Raw genomic sequence first — 21,538 nt, 5'->3', positions numbered from 1 at the left:
TTCAGTGTTGTTTACTTCAGCCTCAGAAGATACAGAGATACCTGTATCAAAAAGCAGTGGATACATTCATCTGGCCTAGAAACTATGAACAGATTCATTGTTAGAGCCACAGTATCGCGGCTTTGTCCAGACTGGAGCCTGTAATCCAAAATAAAGGCCGAGGTTCAGTTTCAGGACAACAAAAGCTCCAGTGGAGGACAGTAGCAGGCGGAAACCCAACACTTATGTTCATTTTAAAAGCTGAGTAAATGTTTGGAACATGCTGAACCCATGGTGCATCACATCTAAGAAAATCATTATGTAGTCTCATAAAGTCACAACCAGCGATTATTTTAGTTATCAATTAATCTATTCTGATGATTAATCGGATAAAAAAAAATCGTCGTATACTGTAGATTTTTCATTTAAGCCGTTTTATGCAATATTAGAGAAAAACTGACACAGTAACAACAATAACATGGAAATAAATACTGGATATTAATATCAGCCCAGTTTGGACTGATACCGATACGTTAAAACATGACCAAAATAATCCGATGTTAATGCCGATATGTCGTATCTGACCTGAGAGGGACCAATACAGAGAGCAGACAGATGAAGAACTGACATTTTTCTTAAAAGTTTATTAGTTTTTTGTTTTTTTTCGGCCATCCACATAGAAAAATTATACACTCAATATTTAACGATACACATGTTCTGCAGTAACCGGTAGCTCTACTTCCTTTGCATTTTGGAGAAAGAAAACTACAGCGACTCAAAGTCAAACGGTGAACAAGCTGAAGCTTATTGCAAAACATGAGTACACTGCAAAAACACAAAATATTACCAAGTATTTTGGTCTAGTTTCTGGTGCAAATATCTAGAATTTAGAACTAAGAAGTAGCTTTTCAGCGAAATGCAAGAGCTTCTTTTAAGTAAATAGTTCTTTAATATTGATGTAAAATTATTAGTTCCACTAGCAGATTATTTCACAACATGAAAAATGTTGTCATAAGTGAAATAATATCCTGGTGGAACTGGAACTTTTTCATCAATTAAGGAACTATTCACCTTAGAAATTTGTACTAAAATTAGAGCAAAAATATTTGGTGACGTGTTGTTCTTTATACAGAGCAAGAACAAAAAATCTTAAGTTTTTTTGGTCTCGTTTTTATTACACCTGAAATCAGACAAAAACTAACTTTCAAGTAACTTTTCAGCAAGATGTAGGAACTTGTTTTAAGTAAATAATTCCTTTATATTTATGAGAAAGAAGTAGTTCCACAGGCAGATTATTTCACTTATAAAAAGACATTTTTTCCATGTTATGAGAATCTGCCAGTGGAACTTTGTACTTTTTTAGCAATATTAAGGAATTATTTTCTTAAAAGAAGCTCCCTCATCTTGCTGAAAAGTTACTTGTAAGTTAGTTTTGTCTGATTACAAGTGTACCAAGAAATTTGTACAAAAATTAGAGCTCGTCACTGCTCTTGGTAAGATTTTGTGTTTTTGCAGTGAGGATGCTTTTTATACAAAGCAGAAACAAAAATTAATTTTTTTTCTAGTGTAGTTTTTAGTACGATTAAAATAAGTAACTTTTCAGCAAGATATAGGAGATTATTTTAAGTACATAATTACTTATTTATGAGAAAGTTCTAGTTCCACAGGCAGATTATTTCACTTATAACATGAAAAAATGTCTTGTTACAGGTGAAATAATCTGCCTGTTAAACTAGCAATTTTTCATCAATATTAAGTAATTATTTTCTGAAAATAAGCTGAAAACATTTATTCTTATTTCAGTGTTTGGACTATAAACTAGACCAAAAGAAACTTGGTAAGATTTTGTGTTTTTGCAGTGTAGAAGTAGTATTTTAATGTTCATAACACTTATGACCACGAAAAGAACAACGGATATATTCAAATGAAACAAATGAAAGCTCTGCCCATCACCTCTAGTGTTTCGGATATCGAAGGCGGATTAATTCCTAGTAAACTGAGCAAAAAGTTTCCTAAAAGATTAAAAACTTCCTCCCCAGCTGGTCAGTTTGGGTCATAAATACTGACGTAGGAGAGAGAGAATAACCACTGTAGGCACAGAAGGCTGATCATACTTACATTATATACACCCCCATAAACCTTCTGATTGACTTTGGAGAATAAAGACGTAGCTAGAGTCACTGCAGATAACAGAAAATATCACCTTTTTAATCAGGCTGGATTAAAATAAACGACCGTTGAAGCACAATGTTAACCCAGGTGACAATGAAGCGGAGGATGCTCAGCACTGGAGAAATGTGCAAAGTGACTCTAACCGCGGCGGTAAACTCTAGCTCCTCAGAGCCGCCAGTCTGGACTGCATGGCTTCGATGTCTTCCTCCGACTCTTCGTCCGAAGCAGCAGCTGAGGCTCCCGGAGGCTGCAGGTCCGGAAGCGGCTCCGTCACTTTGCTTGGAGCTTTACCAAGAGCCCCTAAAGGACCAGAGCAGAACCAGAGCAGAACCAGACATGTTCAGCCTCACTGGGTAACATTGGGTTGTTTTAATAAATATTAAAAAATTAAAACCTGGAGAGTGGTAGGGCCAGGATAAGAGATATAAATAAAGAAAACCAATAAATTACAAAAATAAAATTATGAGAATAAAGTCGTTATAATATGAACAATTCATAATATTACAAGAAGAAAATCTTAAAATTACCAGAAAAAAAGTCGCAAAAATGCAAGACTAAAGTCATATTATGACTTTATTCCTATTAAAGTCTTATTAATGTAAATAATAACATTAACATGATTACTCATATTATTACCAATAAAATATTAATATTTACATATATTTTACTAAAAATATGGATATTTAAATAAAATCATATTTTATTATATTAAAATAACATTTTAATAATGAAATAATATTTTCATCAATATTGAGGAATTATTTTCTTAAAACATAATTATTATATTCTTAATAATTAGGACTTTATTCTCATCATATATCAGAGAACAAATACATTGTTAGAAATTATATTTATTTATTCCATGAGAATAAAGTCTTAATGAGAATAAAGTCATAATATTTACAGAATCAGGTCGTAGTAATCCAAGAATAAAGTCAGAATTATATGAGAATTAAATTGTAATATCACCAGAATAAAGTTGTAATACTATGATGCACATAAAAATGTATCACAGCTGCGGTAAAATGAGGAATATTGAGCGTTTTGTGAATTTATACTTCAGTTTTTACAAATAAGAAAACACTTAATCTGAAGCTGATGTGTTCATCATGACCTTCTTCTCACAATTTCATTTTACTTTTCTTATCCTTGCCCCAATACTCCATCATATTCCACAAAGCAGAAACGTGGTTAATATTTTTTCTTTAAAAACCCACCTGCTGTGATCTCAAAGAGAATCTTGTCAACTTCCTCCTCTGCCGCTTCCTCCATCTCCTCTCCGTCTTCCATGCTCTCAAACGTGTCCTCCAGCATTTCCTCAATTATTCCGGCCTAAAAGTTAAAATCTACGATGAATTATATATTTGCTTTAATGCTAGCAAATATTAATCTTAGATTGTAGCTCGTCTGACCTTCATCATCTCCTTTGAAAGCTCCATCATTGTGGCCTGGACCTCTGGGATTTTAACCAAGTTCTGCATGGCTTTCATGACCTCTGTGCTCTTCTGCAGCGCTCCAGCTACTCGAACCACAGCTGGAAAACAAGCAGACATGTTAATTAGCCGACTGAGAGGAAGACAACGATCGAGGCCGCGCTCCGTCACTCACCCAGTTGATTCTTCATGCTGAGAAGCACCGAGTTCATCTGGGCTTTGGAGGCGTAAAGTTTTGTGATGGCCCGTTTCGACTGAATCATCTCCTTAGCGAGGACGACGCAAACATCTTTCTGTCCCTTTTTGGCAGCATCTTTGATGGAGCGTTTAACTTTCTCCTCCTCTCTTTGAATATCTGGAAGAAACGGGCATGAAAGCAACAATCACCATTTAAATCCCAGAAATACGCGACACTATTGGATCAATAAAATCATATCAACAGCTTCAGATTTAATTAAATAGGTTCTGTTTAAATCTGAATTACAAAACAATGCAGTCAAATTAAGTTTATAATAGTAAAATGTTATCAGAGATAGTCTTTGACTTAGCAGAAATCTTCCTTCTGGGTTGTTATTTTTGCTGTTTTCTTCACTGAGAGCATCACTAAATATCAAATATGATTAAATCCAGTTACTGTTTGCAGATTAGTCATAAAAATAACACTTCTTTATGCGACTAGAATCATGAAGAAGCCTATTTTAAAACAGGTATGATTTTTGTAAGCAGTATTTGTATCTGCAAAGCTTTAAAGTTACAGCTGTCTTAAAAAAAAATCTGCAAATAAGTTGTATACACTTTTATTGTTGTCACAATAAATACCCCATAAATATAGTAATAATATTTGAAGTGAAGCTGTAATTTCTAATTTAAAGTTTCTTCCTCTCAAATAAAAACACAGCTAAACATATAATCCTTAAACTAGTAGAAGAAAAAGCATTGTTACATTAAAAAATTAATTAAAAAACATGGTGGATACATTAATTTTTAATAAAACTATTAATATTTCCCATAATTTGTGAAAGATATTCCAGTTACTGATTATATTCAAGCAATCTTCCAAATTTTCTTAGGAGGAGATATTTCTGTAAAGTTACAATAAACTAGGTTTCCTTAAATAAAAAAATCTTTTCCCCCAGTTAGTTTTATAAGCAGTATTTGACTCTACTACTTTATTATAATCAGGTCTGAACTGTAATGCAAATAAGTAACGTAAAACTGTCAATGTAAGAGATTTCTGGATGTGAAATGCAGTTGTTTTACTTTCAATGTACTGTGTGGAAATTGGTGCTACATAATAAACTGAACTGAATTTATTGAACAAATAGCAAGTGTATTATTACCTTTATCCCAACTAATATTAAGTTACTCTCCTTTGTTCTGTTTACAACATGAAAATCTGACTAATATTTGTGTATGTCAATAAATTTGAACAAGGTCCTCAAGCTTTTTAAACAAATGAAGCACTTTTACTGTCCACCATTTTGATATAATATTAACATCATGACAAACAAATCGAAATTATAGCTTTAGGACTTGTTTTGTCTACTCAAATTAAACTATATGCACTCTTATTTAATGCTTGTAAACTATATGCAGTTGCTGTCTTTTTATGTCCAGGGCTTACCTCGAATTTGTCTGTCAATCACTCTCATCTCCTTTCTGATTTTTTGAGACCACTCATTTATCTGGAACGACACATTGAAAAACACACTAAGTTATAAGGCCAGTAAAATGTTATAATATTTATGTACCGGTAAAACTGGCCTAATCTCAGACTAGCTGAAACATCATCTGGGTTTGTTTACATTGATGGGACTGACAGCTGATAGCAGCTAGCATGTATGCTAATAAACATAACTTCCACAACATTGAATAAAGACACTCACAACCAACAACAGCGGCTTAATTTTTAACAGGACATAAGTCAGTTATTGGGTCAATAACAGTGGCAGTATTGGTATCAAGAGAAATATCACCGTTAAACATGCGGTGGTTATACTGACAGCTAGCGTTAGCCAGTTAGCTAAAGACGCTCCAGCAATTCTCTAATTATGAGCTAAATTCAACCAGACAGTCCAGATATTCACCATAAAGTATTTACCAGTTCTTTGGGGGGTTTATCCGGTGTCCTGCCGAACAGCCCCATGTTGTGTGCTGGGTTTCAACCGAACTAACCTCTCTGACTGAAGCCAGCTAGCTGGGAGAGGTTGTTCTACGAGCACTTCCTGGTGTCTAACCCAGGGTCTCTTGGGCTGCGTTCCAACAGGAAAAAACCTTCAGTCCCTACGGTTCTCAGCCACTAAACAAGCCCCACAGTGTTGAAGCGCGACAGAAACTGAACGAGACACTTACGACAAGAAAGTTGTGTTAAAAAAAACAAAATTGAATCCTGCCCAGAAGTGCAACTTAATAAATCCTAGCGACTCTCGTTGCATTATCACCATAAGGATTTTTGATTTATCGTTATCATTATAAACTTCAGTTATTGATATTAAATGAAAAAAAATCACAGTATGATCGGAAATGTTATTTTTGCTATTTTCTCCGCTTTTTGTTCAACAAGAGCATCAAGTAAATTCGAAAATGTGATTAAATGTGAGCAGTTTAATGAGGTAAGTCAAACTTTTTAAAGTGGTTTTTCAAGAACAATATTTCTGTCTGCTATGAATGCAGTGCAGTCACCATACTGCGAAATATTTAATCCCAAAAAACCTCAAACAAATGTATATGTAATAAATAAAACGTTGTATATGCATACATATACAACGTTTTTTATGTGTGTATGTACACGTCTAATTACTATTCGATAATTATGTAGACCTTGTCACAATAGATTGTTGCAAAATTATTGGCTTAGTTGTCATTACAAAACTGATTAGATTAAATCATTGATCCCAAAGGGTATCAATAAAAATTATTTTTAAAATAATATTTATTTAAATAATAAATAATATTAAATAATATTTAATAAACTATTTATTAAACATGTAATTATTTAATACATATTAAATAATTACATGTTATTTATTATTTATATTTATTATAAATATTTCTATTATAATAAATATAAATAATAATATTTATTATATTAAATAATAAATATTACTTAATATTTATTATTTAAATATTTAAAAATAATATGTGTTTAAATACTACATTTCATAATAATTTATTTACATTTTACTAATACTTAGTACTTAATTAATGTTACTTAATAGTTTTAAATTAAGTAATATTAAATATTATTTCATATTACATTTAATAAGCAATGGTGTGTTTGTGTGTGTAAAGTGAATTCAATTAAAAAATACTTTGGGATTAATATTTTATCAATTCCTTTGGGATCAATAAAATCATTAAATCATTTTTATTTACTTTTTACTTTTAATTCACTACAAATACTTTGATGTGTTTAAGTAATTATTATTATTAAAAAAATTAAATTAAATTAAAATAATAATAATAATAATAATAATAATAATAATAATAATAATAATAAATTAAATTAAATTACATTAAATTAAATAAACAGTGGTATGTGAGTGTGCGTGCGTGCGTGCGTGCGTGCATGTATGTGCGCGCGCGTGTGTGTGTCCGCTCAGGGCAGGTGAGTGAGGACAGAAACTCTCACCTGACATGATGAATTCAGAGCAAGCGTGCTCGCAGCGTCACTGTCTCGCTTCAGTGACGTAAACAAGCTCCACTTTCAGCGTGAGGTTCTAGATTGTTCTGTGATCGATTGGCTGAGGCACCAATGACGTACTGCACAGCGAGCGCGGCGCAGCCAATCAGCGCGCTCTGGGGGCGGGTTCGAGAAGCATCCTCACAGTCAGCGGCGCTGGGTGATGCTAGGGCCGCCTCGGAGTTGGAGAATCCGCTCTGGATCTGGTCTCTTCGGGGATTACTCTGAATGAGTTTGCTATAAACAGCTCGGCTTACATAAGAGCTGCTAATTCACTTTTGTTCAGCCCCGGGAAGCCTGGATTTGTTTGCAGAACTGGTGAACTAGTCACATTTTGTGTTTTGCCCTTGTGTCGGTGCGGGTTTTGCGCAGGAAAACTCAGAGGGAAGGTGCATTTAGGTGCTCATCATGTCAGTGGTTGGCATCGATGTGGGTTTCCAGAACTGCTATATCGCTGTGGCCAGGAGCGGCGGCATTGAAACGGTGGCCAATGAGTACAGTGACAGATGCACACCGTGAGTATTAACGCCGAGCAGCATCATGGACGCGGGTTGTTACGCAATATTTAGCCTAATGGACGCTCGCTGCGTGCTGTGATACTCATGAATCAGAGGTTCTGGTGTTTCTGAACTCCGGGCCAGGTAGAGGTCCAGGCCTGGAGCTGGTGGTTTACTCTAAGAAGCAGTAATCTTAAGTTAAACCTGCAGCCGGTGTCGCTCTTTAAATGCTTCATTTAATCACTGATTATGACAGAATACTATCTCTAGGTTTTTAACATGACACAGCGACATTGGGTGTTGGATGACCCTGAAAGGCTTTTCCACATCCTTAAAATTCTCCAGAACCGAGCCCAGAAAGGCAATTGAATCAGCCCTTCGGCGATGCTCATTCTCATCCAGGATGTCAGACATTTTTCTAAGTTATTAACATGCTGGCCTCAGCGTGCGCAAACTGCATTTGCAGCAGCTTCTTGCAGGGATGTGCAGCTGCACTTGACTAAATGGAGCAGTGGGGCTTTTTTGTTGTGGCAAGGAGAAACTAGGGAGTGCCTTGTCACTGCCAGCCAGTGGGAACTGGATCCCATGACACTGCGGGGACATTTATCGTATCGTTGATCATTTATCGTAACAAAATCCTTATCACAGTAAGATTTTCTGATTTATTATCATGATGAATTTCAGTTATTAATGTTAAATCCATGAGCGGAAATGTTAATTTAGCTATTTTCTTCACTTTTTGTTTAAATATCGCCAAATTCAAAATTATGATTAAATGCATCTACTATGTGCAGTTTAGTCATATAAATAACTTAAAATTAAGAGTCTTCCTGAAGAACCATATTTAAGATGAGAATGTTTTTCAATGATAATAATTGCATTTGTGGCGCTTAAATGCTGTGCAAAACTATTTATTATCTGAAAAATAAGTAACAAATAGTTTTTTAAAATCATAATCTTTATAGTTATCGCAATATTACTATAAAATATTGCAATGCAATTCCTAAGTAACACAACAGCCATAACAGTGGCATAATAAAGTATTTTATCCATTTCAAATTTCTCCTGTTTCTGTTTTTTTTTAAAATATATATTAAAATGAGTTTGATGAAGTGTGACACACAAAACTAAAGGAATATGTAAGGTTGCACAAACTTTTTCACAGTGCTGTAAAGCTGACGATAGTTCCTCGGGGAAGTTCCTGCTCCTTGTTTCAGACAAGATGAGCTGAATTTTGAAGGTGAACTGGTTTATCTCACTGCCCCCGTTTGTGGCTCTTCCTCAGACTCCCCTGATGCAGTTTCCTAATCTCAGCTCTCCTTGTGTAAAATATTCAGCTCATTATTCTCGTTTTATTATATCCCTCTTAATGTACTCCTGTGCTCCGTTGCATTTAGGGCTTGTGTGTCTTTGGCCTCCAAAAACCGGATGATTGGAAATGCAGCCAAGAGTCAGGTAAGATCAATCATTGCATTTTGTCTTCTACTTGTATCCTTCCCCAAACTTCATTGGCTACATTCCTCAAGTGGTGCAGTAAAAAAAAAAAAAAACTTCTATTAGCATTGTTTTATAAATCGGCTAACTCAAAAATAGTAAACAGATTTACCCTTCTCTGTATTTATAAGTCAAGCAGAAAGTGCTGAGCTTTTCACGAGTTGATGTTAGAAGTATTTTTTAGCTGCAGATGTATTCTTTGCTACAAACGATCAAGTGTACACTATGTTGTTACATTTTAGGCAGTAAAATGTTGATTTTCTTACTGAATTGTTTACTTGCATCTTTGACTGTATTTCTAATATTGGACAATGAAGACGTAAATTACAAATCTGCAGAATGTGCTAATTTTTTTCAGATTAATCAATAAATCGTCAGAATAATCCAAAGATTAATTGATAACTAACATAGTCATTAGTTGCAGCCCTACAATGAAACTAATTTTTGATGCTCACAGGGTTCTTTTAGCAAATGTTTTAATCTGTATGCTCCAGCTAATGATTATTCAATTACTAAATTAGTTAGAAATTATTTCGATTAATGACGATTAATCTGATTAATCGTTTCAGCCTTAATGACAAAGAGGGGTCCAGCTCAATAGCAAGGTGTACCTAATAAAGGGGCCGAGTCTTTATCTTGTATCTAAAAGCTCAAAATGTTTCTCCTGTTTTCCTAACAGGTCATAACAAACTTTAAAAACACTGTTCATGGCTTCAAAAAGTTTCACGGCAGAGCGTTTGATGATCCGTTCGTCCAATCAGAGAAGAGCAAGCTGCCTTACAGCCTCGACAAGCTAGCCAATGGAAGCACTGGGATTAAGGTAGAGCAACGACACACCATGGTCCTTTAGATTACCGCTCACAGATATTCCCCCTGCTCATCGTTTTGAACCGTCTACAGGTGCGCTACCTGGATGAGGAGAAGGTTTTCACGGTGGAGCAGATCAGCGGGATGCTGCTCACCAAACTGAAGGAGACGTCGGAGAGCGCGCTGAAGAAGCCGGTGGTGGACTGCGTGGTTTCTGTGAGCGATGCAGACTGATTTCAGCATTAGGCCTGTTGCTGTAACCAATAATCAATTGATCATGTGATGAGTTAAAATGAGTTTAAGAATTTCCATTTTCATGATTTATTGTTTTTTCTCTTTTCTCTCTTTTTCTACCAAAAACTGGATGATAAAAGTCTTCAGTTTGGTGCTTTGGTCTCAACTAGCCCTTTAATTGAAGGACCTTTTTTATTTTACAGAGACCGTAAAATTCACTTTATTTGTTGTTTTTGTTGTTTTATTTATTTATTTAGAATATTTAAAATGTCTTCCAGCTCCAATGTCAAATTGCATTACCATTATATTACATAAAAATTCTCTCAAAACAACAATTTCATGGTTTATCGCAATAACTTCTGTAATAAATTATCTTTATGGTTACGGTAACAGGCCTAGTCGGCATAACTTGGAGCTCCAACGAGATTTACTGAACTCTGGCTTCTGGTTCTTCAGGTCCCGAGTTTTTTCACAGACGCAGAGAGACGGTCAGTTCTCGATGCGACTCAGATTGCAGGGCTGAACTGTTTGCGACTGATCAACGACACCACAGCAGGTCAGAGTTGTTTGGTTTATGCTGAGAAAAAGCTGAAGGAAATGTTAAAGATGACTTATTAGTCTTCCTTTAACTAGTTAGGATAAGTCAATGGGCTATACTAAACATGTTCATTATATTTTTTCCACAAAATCATTTTTAGATAATAAGATTACAGTCTGGTCAGTAATGCTTATTTGGAGCTGTTTTTGGGTCTCTTGTCACTTTAAATATCAAATGTGAAAATGGCTACAAACAGATGCATATTCAAAAAATTTCTGGATTGTAAGTCAACAGCTAAACATTTTCTGACCAAATGAGCTGGCACTCAGCTTGGGTTGCTAGGTAACGGGGCTGGGCTCGGCTTGGGTTGCTAGGTAACGGGGCTGGGCTCAGCGGGTTGCTAGGAAACGGCCTGTGGAATGTGACTCAACATTTGGGAGGTTTGCTAGTTTTCCAGACAAAAAAACCACCATTAATTTATAGTAAAAAAATAGCTGGGTGGGATGTTTTAAGTGCTTGGGCAGTTTTTAGAAGCAGTTGAGACCCAAATGGAAGTGTAAAAATATGAATTTTGCATTACAATGATCCCAATAAACACTTTTATTCTGAACAGTGGCGTTGGCTTATGGCATCTACAAACAAGACCTCCCTGTGCCTGAGGAGAAGCCCAGGAATGTGGTGTTTGTGGACATGGGGCATTCATCGTTCCAGGTCTCCATCACTGCTTTCAACAAGGGGAAACTCAAGGTGAACCTTTCCTTCAGCCTCATGTTTACACACGACTTTCTGACCTGAAGTTGGACTCAGTCGTCTCGATTGTTCGTTAGGTTCTCGCCACAGCGTTCGACCCATACCTCGGAGGGCGTAACTTCGACGAAGCCTTGGTGGATTATTTCTGTGAGGAGTTTAAGACCAAGTACAAGCTGAACGTGAGGGACAACCCGAGGGCTTTGCTGCGGCTGCATCAGGAATGCGAGAAGCTGAAGAAACTCATGAGCGCCAACTCCTCTGACCTTCCTCTCAACATAGAGTGCTTCATGAACGACATCGACGTTTCCAGCAGGATGAACAGGTCAACTCCCTTTATTTCTTTTAGATCAGAGGTGTAAAAGACACAGATCGGGGGCCATTTATGGGCCTTGGAGTGATTTTTTGTGGCCCCCAACTGCATTTCAGGAAAGATAAAACTTTATCCCATCCAGCACAGATGGCGGATGCAGATGGAAACGTTTTATTACAATGGAAAATGTTCAGTACGACACAAAGTATTTGTGTTTTTGTAATACGAGGTCTCTGCAGGTTTCACCAACTTAAATTTAAGACATTTTAAGACAATTTTGAATGGCATTTAAGACCTGTATCTCTAAAGAAATGTACAAACTTCATCCAGGCGGCTGGTGATAAATTTGCATTTACCTATTATAGACACAAACAGCTAACAAGTGAATATTAGCTGCTAGTTAGATGCAGGTTTAACTGTCACATTTAGATGTGTCACATGTATCACCTTTTGAGGAATTCTAGCCATATCTTAATCTCTGTCTTTGTGTGTCTGCAGGACTCACTTTGAAGAAATGTGCGCTCAGTATCTGATGAGAGTGGAGACGCCGCTGAAAACAGCCTTTGAACAATCAAGTACGGACCTTTGAAAGTATTATCTCGATCTGATAACAAGCAAGGGTTTTCTCAGGATTCTCTGTCTTTTTAATAGAGTTGAGTCGGGACGACATCTATGCAGTGGAGGTAGTCGGAGGAGCCACAAGGATCCCGTCCATCAAAGAGAGAATCACCAAATATTTCTGCAAAGACGTCAGCACCACGCTGAACGCTGACGAAGCCGTAGCCAGAGGCTGCGCGCTTCAGGTGGGAATCCTCTCTGACAGCAGCAGCTGACTCAGGAAATTAGCCTCAGCGCTCAACAACCTTTGTGTTCTTCTGCTTTTGGATGCAGTGCGCAATTTTATCTCCAGCGTTTAAGGTGCGGGAATTCTCCATCACGGATGTGGTTCCGTTTCCAATCACTCTCCGTTGGAAGTCGTCCACAGAGGATGGAGTGGGGTAAATATGTCGTGGTAGAAGCTAACCTTCTGCAGTTGTTACTTTGCAAAAGGTGACAATCAACTGGTCTGAGTTAAGTGACTAAAGGTAGAGATGGGTGATAAAACAATAAATTTTGGGTTTTCGGAGATTTCATATTTTTGTAAAATTTGAATTTTTTCATCAACGCACTCCCAGGGCGGCCATCTTGTTTGACAAGCACGTTTTAAAGTTTTTGTTTGTTTTGACTTTTATCTATGACAAAATATTAGGGTGAGGCTAATTCTTTTTTTATTTCGAGAATAAAGTTGAAAAAATACATAAAAAAAGTCATAATGTTACGAGAATAAAGTTATATTAGGAGAACAAAGTTGTAATTTCGTTAAAACTTTTACACAAAAATAAAAAATTATCTCATGAGCATCTTGTGAATTTTAAAAGTTTTACAGAAAATACAAAATCTTTTAACACATCAACATCAAATTAATATGAGTATCAGGATTCTGAAGTGATGTGTATTCAGGCTTTCTGCTGCTGGTAAAATTACATCATTATTTTACTTTTATCATCACTTTATTCTTGTGATTAAACAAAAATTCTTGTTGCCTGACCCTAATTCTCCGTCGTCTAATTCACATTAGAGATTACAGAAATAAAAGCCACTTTTAGAAAATATTTTCAGTCATTTGGAATTTCTTATCTAGAAAAGATGGCGAGGAAAAAAAAATATTTTTTTATCCGTATCGTCCTAACTGAAGGTTTCTTTCCGTTTCTTGACGTTGGTTTTTCCTCTGTTGCAGAGAATGCGAGGTTTTTGGTAAGAACCACGCTGCTCCGTTTTCCAAGGTGATCACGTTCCACAAGAAGGAGCCCTTTGACCTGGAAGCGTTTTACAGCAATCCTCAGGAGCTCCCCTACCCGGACCACCGGATAGGTACTGGTGCTGATTCTGCTTTTACAGAAAGAAAACCTTATCCAAAAATAAACAGATTTACTCTTTTCTATTAGACCTGAATGTTTCAGATTGCGAAATATATTAAAATAAAAAAGTAAGGCTGAAACACAAAGGTATTTAATTATTTGCTTACTTGCAATTTATTTCTAATATTGAAAAATCTGCAAAAGTGACAATTTTTTTTATCTGATTAATCATGAGTATAACTGATTAATCAATTAATCGTTAGCTGCAGCCCTAATCACAGTTACTTCTTAATCTAACAGTGAGGCTCAATTACTTTTTCACATTATGGTAGGTTGGTTTTTTACTCATAATACATTTAAAGCTAATTTGAAAACTGCTTTTTTTTATTTATGTTTGATGCTCTGTAACATTTTAAACAGGTAATTTTTTTTTCACGTTCAATAACTTGCTTTGCTTCTCTCCATCTGCTATCAGGCTGCTTTTCAGTGCAGAACGTGGTTCCTCAGCCGGACGGAGGCAGTTCAAAGGTAAAGGTCAAAGTACGAGTCAACATCCATGGCATCCTGAGCGTGTCCAGCGCGTCACTCATAGAGAAGCTGAAAGGAGAAGCAGAGGACATGCAGATTGAGTCGGAGCCGCCGGCGCAGAATGAAGGCCGAGCAGAGGAGCAGGTGAGGTTCTGATCTCCACCATGTTACACAGAAAGCTGCCGGTGCAAAAAGAAAACAATATTCTCTGTTAAAGGCGTCTGACACCTGAGAAAACGGTGCACCATGTCATCTTAGATTTAGACAGTAATGTGCAAAATCATCCAAGTTTTCTGTGACCTTGTATTAATAGTTTGACTGTATTTCAGAGTCCTTTCAGAACCCGAACATTTATAGAAAAATTTGTTTATTTTTCAATTTGTTAAGTGATTAATCGCAATTAATTGTGATTAATTGATTATTGAAAGAACGTCAACTAATTTAGTAATCAATTATTTGAGTATACAGACTCAAAAACAGGCCGTTTGCTGAAAGAAAATCCCCCTCAGAGCAGTGATTAAGCCAAAACATCTTTTAAAAACTTGCATTTAAGATAAAAAATTTGTCTGTAAATACCTAAAACTCCACAACCAGCAAATTCTGTGAAAAACAAAATAGCTTTTTCTACCTAATTAATAATCAGTTAATGCAAAAAAAAAAAGAGTTAATCTACAACTAATCAAGTGTTCACTAAAAGAATACTGTTATTGCATTTTAGGCAATAAATAACTCAGAAAAAATGGTTTATTTTTCATTTACGTGATTAATTATAGTTAATCTTTTAAAATTCTTCAAACAGGCCAAATAAATTATTATAGGAAATAAATCTAAACTATTACAACCTGTGATTGCAGGATGATTGAGTCCGGCACCAAACAGTAAACTTTAATTAGTCACGTTAATCTGGATTTTCTGCCCTGCTGACTCAACTTGTTCTAATTTCTGCTCTATGAATCTTTGAAAACAGCCAAGATAATACAGTTTGTGCCACCAGGAACATAAGAAAACATATAATTTATGTTTGCCGTAGCTGGCATGAAATAACTGAATGTGTTTTGGTTTAGAGCAAAATGCAGGTGGAGCAAGAGGGTCAACACCAGGCGGAGGTGCCGAGCGAGGACAGCAGCTCCAGCACTAAGGTCAGTCAGGGGTCATTTGGCACAAACTGGCTTACATTCGGTGGACCGTTTCTGACTGTGTTTCAAGACTGTCATGGCATGCTAACAGCTCATTTTCTGGTTACATCAACATGACCTGTTCCTGCTAATCCACATCATTTGCTTTTGCCACTCCTCGTTAAATCTGTCTTGATGTATGGTTAGAGAGCCGAGCAGAGAGATTAGGATGTTTGAGCGCCCTTGAAAAGACAAATTCATGCGTCTAAAACAAAGACCTTAACATGTCTCAGATTTATATGAAGAAATGTAAGTTGGTCAAAAATACTTTAATCACAAGTCTTAACTTTTTGTTGAACGTTTTGGGCTATATGGCGTTTTAATTTTGTAATGCTGTATTCTCCGTTTAGATTAAAAAAAAAAGTCCTTTTTTTAAGTTGTCTAAATTGCACTGTAATATATTGCATCTAAATTGACTGTACCTTCAGGGACTACACAAGAACACAGCCTTTATGGCTGTGAAATGTCCCTTTTGAAATAACTAATGTTTTTTTTCTCTCACAACATTTTGAAATTTGAGTTGCAGGCATTACACTCAGAGGCTACCACTAACTGGTACCTCTAGTATATTCACCTGAATATTTTTTACAGTAGCTTTTTGTTACACCCCCAAGGTCTCAGGGTTCAGGGGACGTAACATAAAGACGTGTCCAGAGAACATATTAAATGATTTATTACAAAAGAATGGCTTCACAAAACCAAAACACAATACAATTTAACTCAATTAACACTCAAAAAAGAACTAAAACTAAAGAATGTTAAGTGCAAATTAAATTACAAAAATGTACAAACAAGTCAGTCTGAAGTAAACTCAAAATAACCCAAAAGAAAAACACAAAGGGAATACTAAGGGGAGCTCCAAGCCTCCCAGACACAAACACAAGAGTAGAAGCAATCAAGATCAGAGTCAAAACTGCTAAGCAGAACAAAAATGGGTCAGCAGAACAAAGTTCCTCAAAGCTGGCCAAAACAATCAGTTACAAACAAACACATGTGAGGGACAGTCAAACAAAGCCTCTTCCTACAAGCTGTCCCACTGGAGGAATGGGTCCAGGAGCCTTTTAGATGGTGCAGGTGGGCCTCATCAGCGTCTGATTGGCTTGTCATCCTCTGCTGGTCCAATGGGGTCGCTGCGCTCATGCAGCCTCCAGGCAGCCAATCAGGAAGGAGAGCTCCCACAGCCAAACCTGCATAACAAAAAGAAGAGCCTGCACAGCCTCAAGAGGCCAGGGGCCGTAACAACGTCCATCATGGGTTAAGTGTAAACTTATCGCCGGCTGGCTGGACAACGTTCTTATATGCCTTTACGAGGTTAAACCCATAGAGTGCCATATTCAAAATAAGATTAAAAATTCAAAAATACTTCATTACTCCCAGAGGGAAATCAAATATCCAGTGTGTGAGAAGCACAAAGCTGTGAACAGACCTCATAATTTTCAGTTTTTGTGGTGCTTGATTGTATTGCAATGATTTTCTCCAACCATCCCCTACATTTATAGTGTTTTCTATCTTAAATTTCTTTTAAGGTGGCATTAAAAATGTCTTTAAAAGTCTTAAATTTGACTTGCTGAAACCTGCAGATACCCCTGAGATCCTGGAGTCGTCGCTTTGCCTAGATTTTAATGAGATCCTGCAGATCTAAAATACATAATTCACACTATCTGTACTGACTAATTTAACTACATGGAATGATATTTCAGTCACAAGACTTTTTTAAAAGAATGTACATCTGCTGTTTTGTCCAAGGAAGGGGCAGCTGCAGAAAAGCAGGACGCAACGGCTGGAGGCAGCAAGCCAAAGATCAAGGTGAAGAGTATTGATCTTCCCATTGTGGCCAACAACATTCGGCAACTGGACGGAGACGTTCTGACCAACTTTGTGGAGTATGAGGTGAGAAACGCTGCCGCGGTTAAAAAGCTGAGTCATAGTTTCTGTGCAGAATATGAAGAAAACATAAAGGAGAACATATAAAACAGTTTTCTGCCTCAGAGAATTTGAATTGTGTAAAAGAAGAATCTGTATCAATTCACAAAATGTAAAATGATACTAAAGTAAGCAAATAAAGCAGTCTTTAATAAAATAAAATAAAAAAAATTTAAAATCTTATTTAGGTTCAGCAAAAAATCTCTGGACAGACTTTACTTACTATAAAAACTTGTTTTTAAGACAAATACTTTGTGTTGGATTTAGCATTTTCCATAGTAGGAAAAATTATGTGGGTAATAGAGCTGAAACGATTAATTGTGATTAATTGCGATTAATCATGATTAATCGTGATTAATCGTGATGAATTGATTATTGAAATAGTAATCAACTAATTTGGTTGATTAATCGTTAACTGGAGTGTAAGGACTCTAGAAACTGTCATTTACTGAAAGAATCACATACTAGTTAAGCAAAACTATAAAAAATCTTTATATTTTGCATTTAAGTTAAAAAAATATTATTTATTTTTATACATGCTTTACCCAAAACTCCTCAGTTTTTTTGAAAAAAATCCCCTTTTAAGTTTTTTTTCCTATCCAATTATTAATCAGTCAATGCTAAAAATAATCAACAGATTAGAAGCCAGTTTTTTTAATCCGATTAATCAATCATCAAATTAATCGCTAGAATAAATGATTACAAAAATGATTGCGAGTTGCATCCCTAGTTGCAAATAATTTTACCCTAATTACAAATAAAGAATCTCCTTCTGCATCAACCACCTGGGCTAAATTTGTATCTTTCATTAAGTGCAGAAAATCAGTCAAAGGGCCACAAATGGCCCCCGAACCGCATGTTGGACACCCCTGACTTGCGTCAACTTTTAATTAGATCCCCAAAAATGTTTATTCTCCCAGTTAATGTTTTGTTAGCTCTGAATATTTTCACTTTTGACTTTCTTCCTTCCAGCGTCAGATGATTTGCCAGGATAAACTGGTGAAAGAGCTGAACGACGCGAAAAACGCCGTGGAAGAGTACGTGTACGACCTGCGGGAAAAGCTCTGCGGGATTTATCAGAAGTACATCACCGAGGAGGTAGCTTCAACATTCTCATTCTCAGCACCTTTTAGATGTAGCAGGCGGACCGATGCAGTTCTCCTCTGGTAACAGGACAGTAACCGGCTGACGCTGATGCTGGAGGACACGGAGAATTGGCTGTATGAGGAGGGAGAGGACCAGCCGAAAAACGTCTACGAGGAAAAGCTGGGCGCGCTCAAGGTTTCACTTCACCACCGCACTTTCAGATTGATAAATCAGTGTTACATACTAATTAAATTTTGCGGTTGTGAAGATTTAATTTTTGGAAAATCTGGATTTCTTTTTCACCAATGCACTCCTTGGGTTTTCGTAGTTAAGATTAGGGTCACTCAAGGCGGCCATCTTGTTTGACAAACATGTTTTGCAGCTTCTGTTTGTTTGGACTTTTAATTCAGGTCAACTCTAGACTAAGTTTTTCTTAAATTATGAGAATAAACTCATAATATTACAAGAATAAAATCATGCAACAATAAAAGTCGAAATAATATCGAAATAATAGCTGATTAAGTAGTAATTTTGTGAGAACTCCAACGTGAAAAATTAAAATAAGAAATGTCTAATCTACTTGGAATCTGGTGTTTTCATTAATATAACGTAATTTTCCCAGATATTTGGTGAGCCCATTCAGGAGCGGCACAGAGAGAGTGAAGAAAGGCCCAGAGCTTTTGAAGAACTGGGGAAGAAACTGCAGCTCTACATGAAGTTTGTAGATTCCTACAAACAGAAGGTAACAAAAGGTCTTTAATTATCCCCTAATGAACCTCAATCCTCTTCCTAACTGTCTGCTTCCCTTTCCAAAGGACGAACGATTCTCACATTTAAGTCCAGAGGACGTTAGTGCTGTGGAGAAGTTTGTGACTGAAAGCATGGGCTGGATGAACAACAAAATAAACGCACAGAGCAGAACTGCAATAACCCAAGACCCAGTGGTGAAAGTAGCAGAAATCATTGCAAAAATCCAGGTATGGATAAATATTTTACAAATCCTCCATTAGTGAGGTTTACATTGGGGTTGAAACGATTAATCTGATTAATCACGATAAATCAAATATTGAAATAATTATAAACTAATTTTGTAATCAATTAATCGTTAACTCAAAAAAGGCAATTTTCTGAAAGAGAAAGAAATTAAGACAAAAATAAATATTTTTTGATTTTAAGATTAAATTAAAAAAGAAATATTGTAAAAATATTCAACCCAAAATCAGGTGGCATAGTTGTAGCTTCACTGGTTCTAACTGTGAAAAATATCTCTTGTTAATCATCTTTTCCTATTTAATTATTAATCAAACAGGATTAATAATATAAAAGATAAGCTGGCAGACTGATGTTATAGAGGTTAAGTCAAACAGAAAGCCCTGAACTTTTCATATTTTGATGATAAACATATTTTTCTGCTGCAGATGATCAATTCAAATAATCAGGTATAACTAAATGAATGCTATGTTCTTTCATTTTAGGCAATAAAATGTTTATTTTCTTATTTAAAAAAGGAATTGAATTATTATAAAAACATTTTCGCTGCTAATGTTGCACAAAAAATGGCTTAAAAGAAAAATCTTCTAATTAAAAAAAATCTCACTAATCGATTAATCGCTAAAAGTAATCGTTACATTAACTGATAACCAGCCTTATTTTAGAAATGCCCATTTTCCTAACTTCCTGTTTCTATCCAAACCAGGAACTGGACGATGTTTGCGGCTCGGTTGCCAACAGGCCGAAGCCGGTCGCGGAGGAGCCGTCCGACGTTGGCGATCAGGCGGCTCACAACGGCCCCACAGCCAGGCAGGAACCAGACGGGAAGGGAAACCAGCAACCAAAGCCTGGAGCGAAACACATGGAGCTGGACTGAGGAGCGGACTCTGACAATCATCGTTCTCCATCACGCCCCTCCTAGGAAGTAGAAACATAAAATAAAATCTGGGCGTAACGTCTCAGTCGTCACCAGCTTCCTCGGTGGATTGTTTTCGTGTTTTCTCCCATCGGACTTTAAGCCTTCAAACCGTTTATTCCCACGTGTGACAGTGCTGTGTTTTACTCTCTCACATCTTCCACATGCAAGTAGAAGAGTTCTGTAAGTGGTTAAATTCAGATAATACCAGAAAGATCCATCCAGTATCACCAGTAATCCCAAAGACCAGTGAGAATAATAAGTACTGTTCAAGCAACTGTTAATGCAGAACAATTAGTTCGACTGCGAAAATACAAATCCTGTATATGTATCTGTTTTTATTGGGTTAAAGTGATGCTGATGTCTAGAAACTGTAAATATGATTTTAGTAAATAAAATCAGACTGGATAAATATAAAGGGCTTTTTCCTAATGTTGCAAAACCATATTTATTCAGTAAAATCCATTTATATTTTCATGACTTCCTGTTTTTTTAGTCATAAAATGCAAAATTAGCAACAATTATTTAAACCAAAATGAACTTTTTTTTTTTTTACATTCAAGAGATCTATTGTGCCTCATTTCATGGCAACTGAGAACTGAACTGAGAACTGTCTCCAAATAAAATATCAACATCTTCATTCTCCAATAACAACAACTGTAAAATCAAAAGCTTTTTAATACCTTTGAATGACAAGTTTAGAAACAAAATATACTCAAAGGAGCTTAGGATCGGTTAGAACAGCTTGGTTTTAGTATTTCCACTACTACAGCTTTATGCATTAACTGCTCTTATATAACCAAGCCCTAGTATGTTCAAAGAAAAGAGCAAAGATTACATGATACACCATGAGACTTTTCATGTAAATGTAATTTTATAATTTTTTTATATACAATATTTGAAGTGCAGAAATAAATATATATTTTTTAAGTCATTCTAGTTTATTATGATGCAATTGCATATAAAAACTTTAGTAATTTACCGTGTTGTTTGTGTTGTTTCTCTTTATTCACGTTTTATGCATGAATTCATGAAACAATAACCCCATTCATCTCAGATGTCAAGCAGCGTTGACGTTTCAATAATAATGTACGGACCCTTTAAATGGGGGCGTGGCCTAGACTAT

General features: G+C 36.1%; 2 protein-coding genes across 3 annotated transcripts; one reads left to right on the top strand and one right to left on the bottom strand.

Moving 5' to 3' along the window:
• Positions 1-1,945: 1,945 nt before the first annotated feature.
• chmp3 (charged multivesicular body protein 3) lies at positions 1,946-5,843 on the bottom strand. 2 transcript variants are annotated; one of them, XM_007576171.2, is made up of 6 exons: positions 5,686-5,843; positions 5,209-5,269; positions 3,760-3,939; positions 3,564-3,685; positions 3,369-3,483; positions 1,946-2,451 (listed from the first exon to the last, which is right to left on the bottom strand). In XM_007576171.2, the coding sequence occupies exons 1-6, from the start codon at positions 5,728-5,730 to the stop codon at positions 2,309-2,311; spliced, it is 666 nt and encodes a 221-aa protein (XP_007576233.1). In that variant the 5' UTR covers positions 5,731-5,843; the 3' UTR covers positions 1,946-2,308. The 2 variants fall into 2 exon arrangements, with proteins under 2 accessions (XP_007576233.1, XP_007576234.1); XM_007576172.2 differs by having other exon boundaries at positions 5,672-5,840.
• Positions 5,844-7,398: 1,555 nt separating this feature from the next.
• hspa4l (heat shock protein 4 like) lies at positions 7,399-20,827 on the top strand. The gene is made up of 19 exons (XM_007576170.2): positions 7,399-7,781; positions 9,161-9,218; positions 9,937-10,077; positions 10,158-10,280; positions 10,755-10,854; positions 11,450-11,583; positions 11,664-11,908; positions 12,395-12,471; positions 12,548-12,699; positions 12,788-12,894; positions 13,674-13,807; positions 14,270-14,466; positions 15,387-15,461; positions 17,244-17,387; positions 18,393-18,518; positions 18,594-18,701; positions 19,129-19,248; positions 19,322-19,483; positions 20,203-20,827. Exons 1-19 carry the CDS (start codon positions 7,675-7,677, stop codon positions 20,371-20,373), a joined length of 2,481 nt encoding a protein of 826 aa, XP_007576232.1. The 5' UTR covers positions 7,399-7,674; the 3' UTR covers positions 20,374-20,827.
• Positions 20,828-21,538: the final 711 nt, after the last annotated feature.

Source organism: Poecilia formosa, unplaced genomic scaffold (genome assembly GCF_000485575.1).
Source record: "Poecilia formosa unplaced genomic scaffold, Poecilia_formosa-5.1.2 Scaffold400, whole genome shotgun sequence".
NCBI classification, from domain to species: domain Eukaryota; kingdom Metazoa; phylum Chordata; class Actinopteri; order Cyprinodontiformes; family Poeciliidae; genus Poecilia; species Poecilia formosa.
This window is presented reverse-complemented; position numbering and strand designations above follow the sequence as displayed.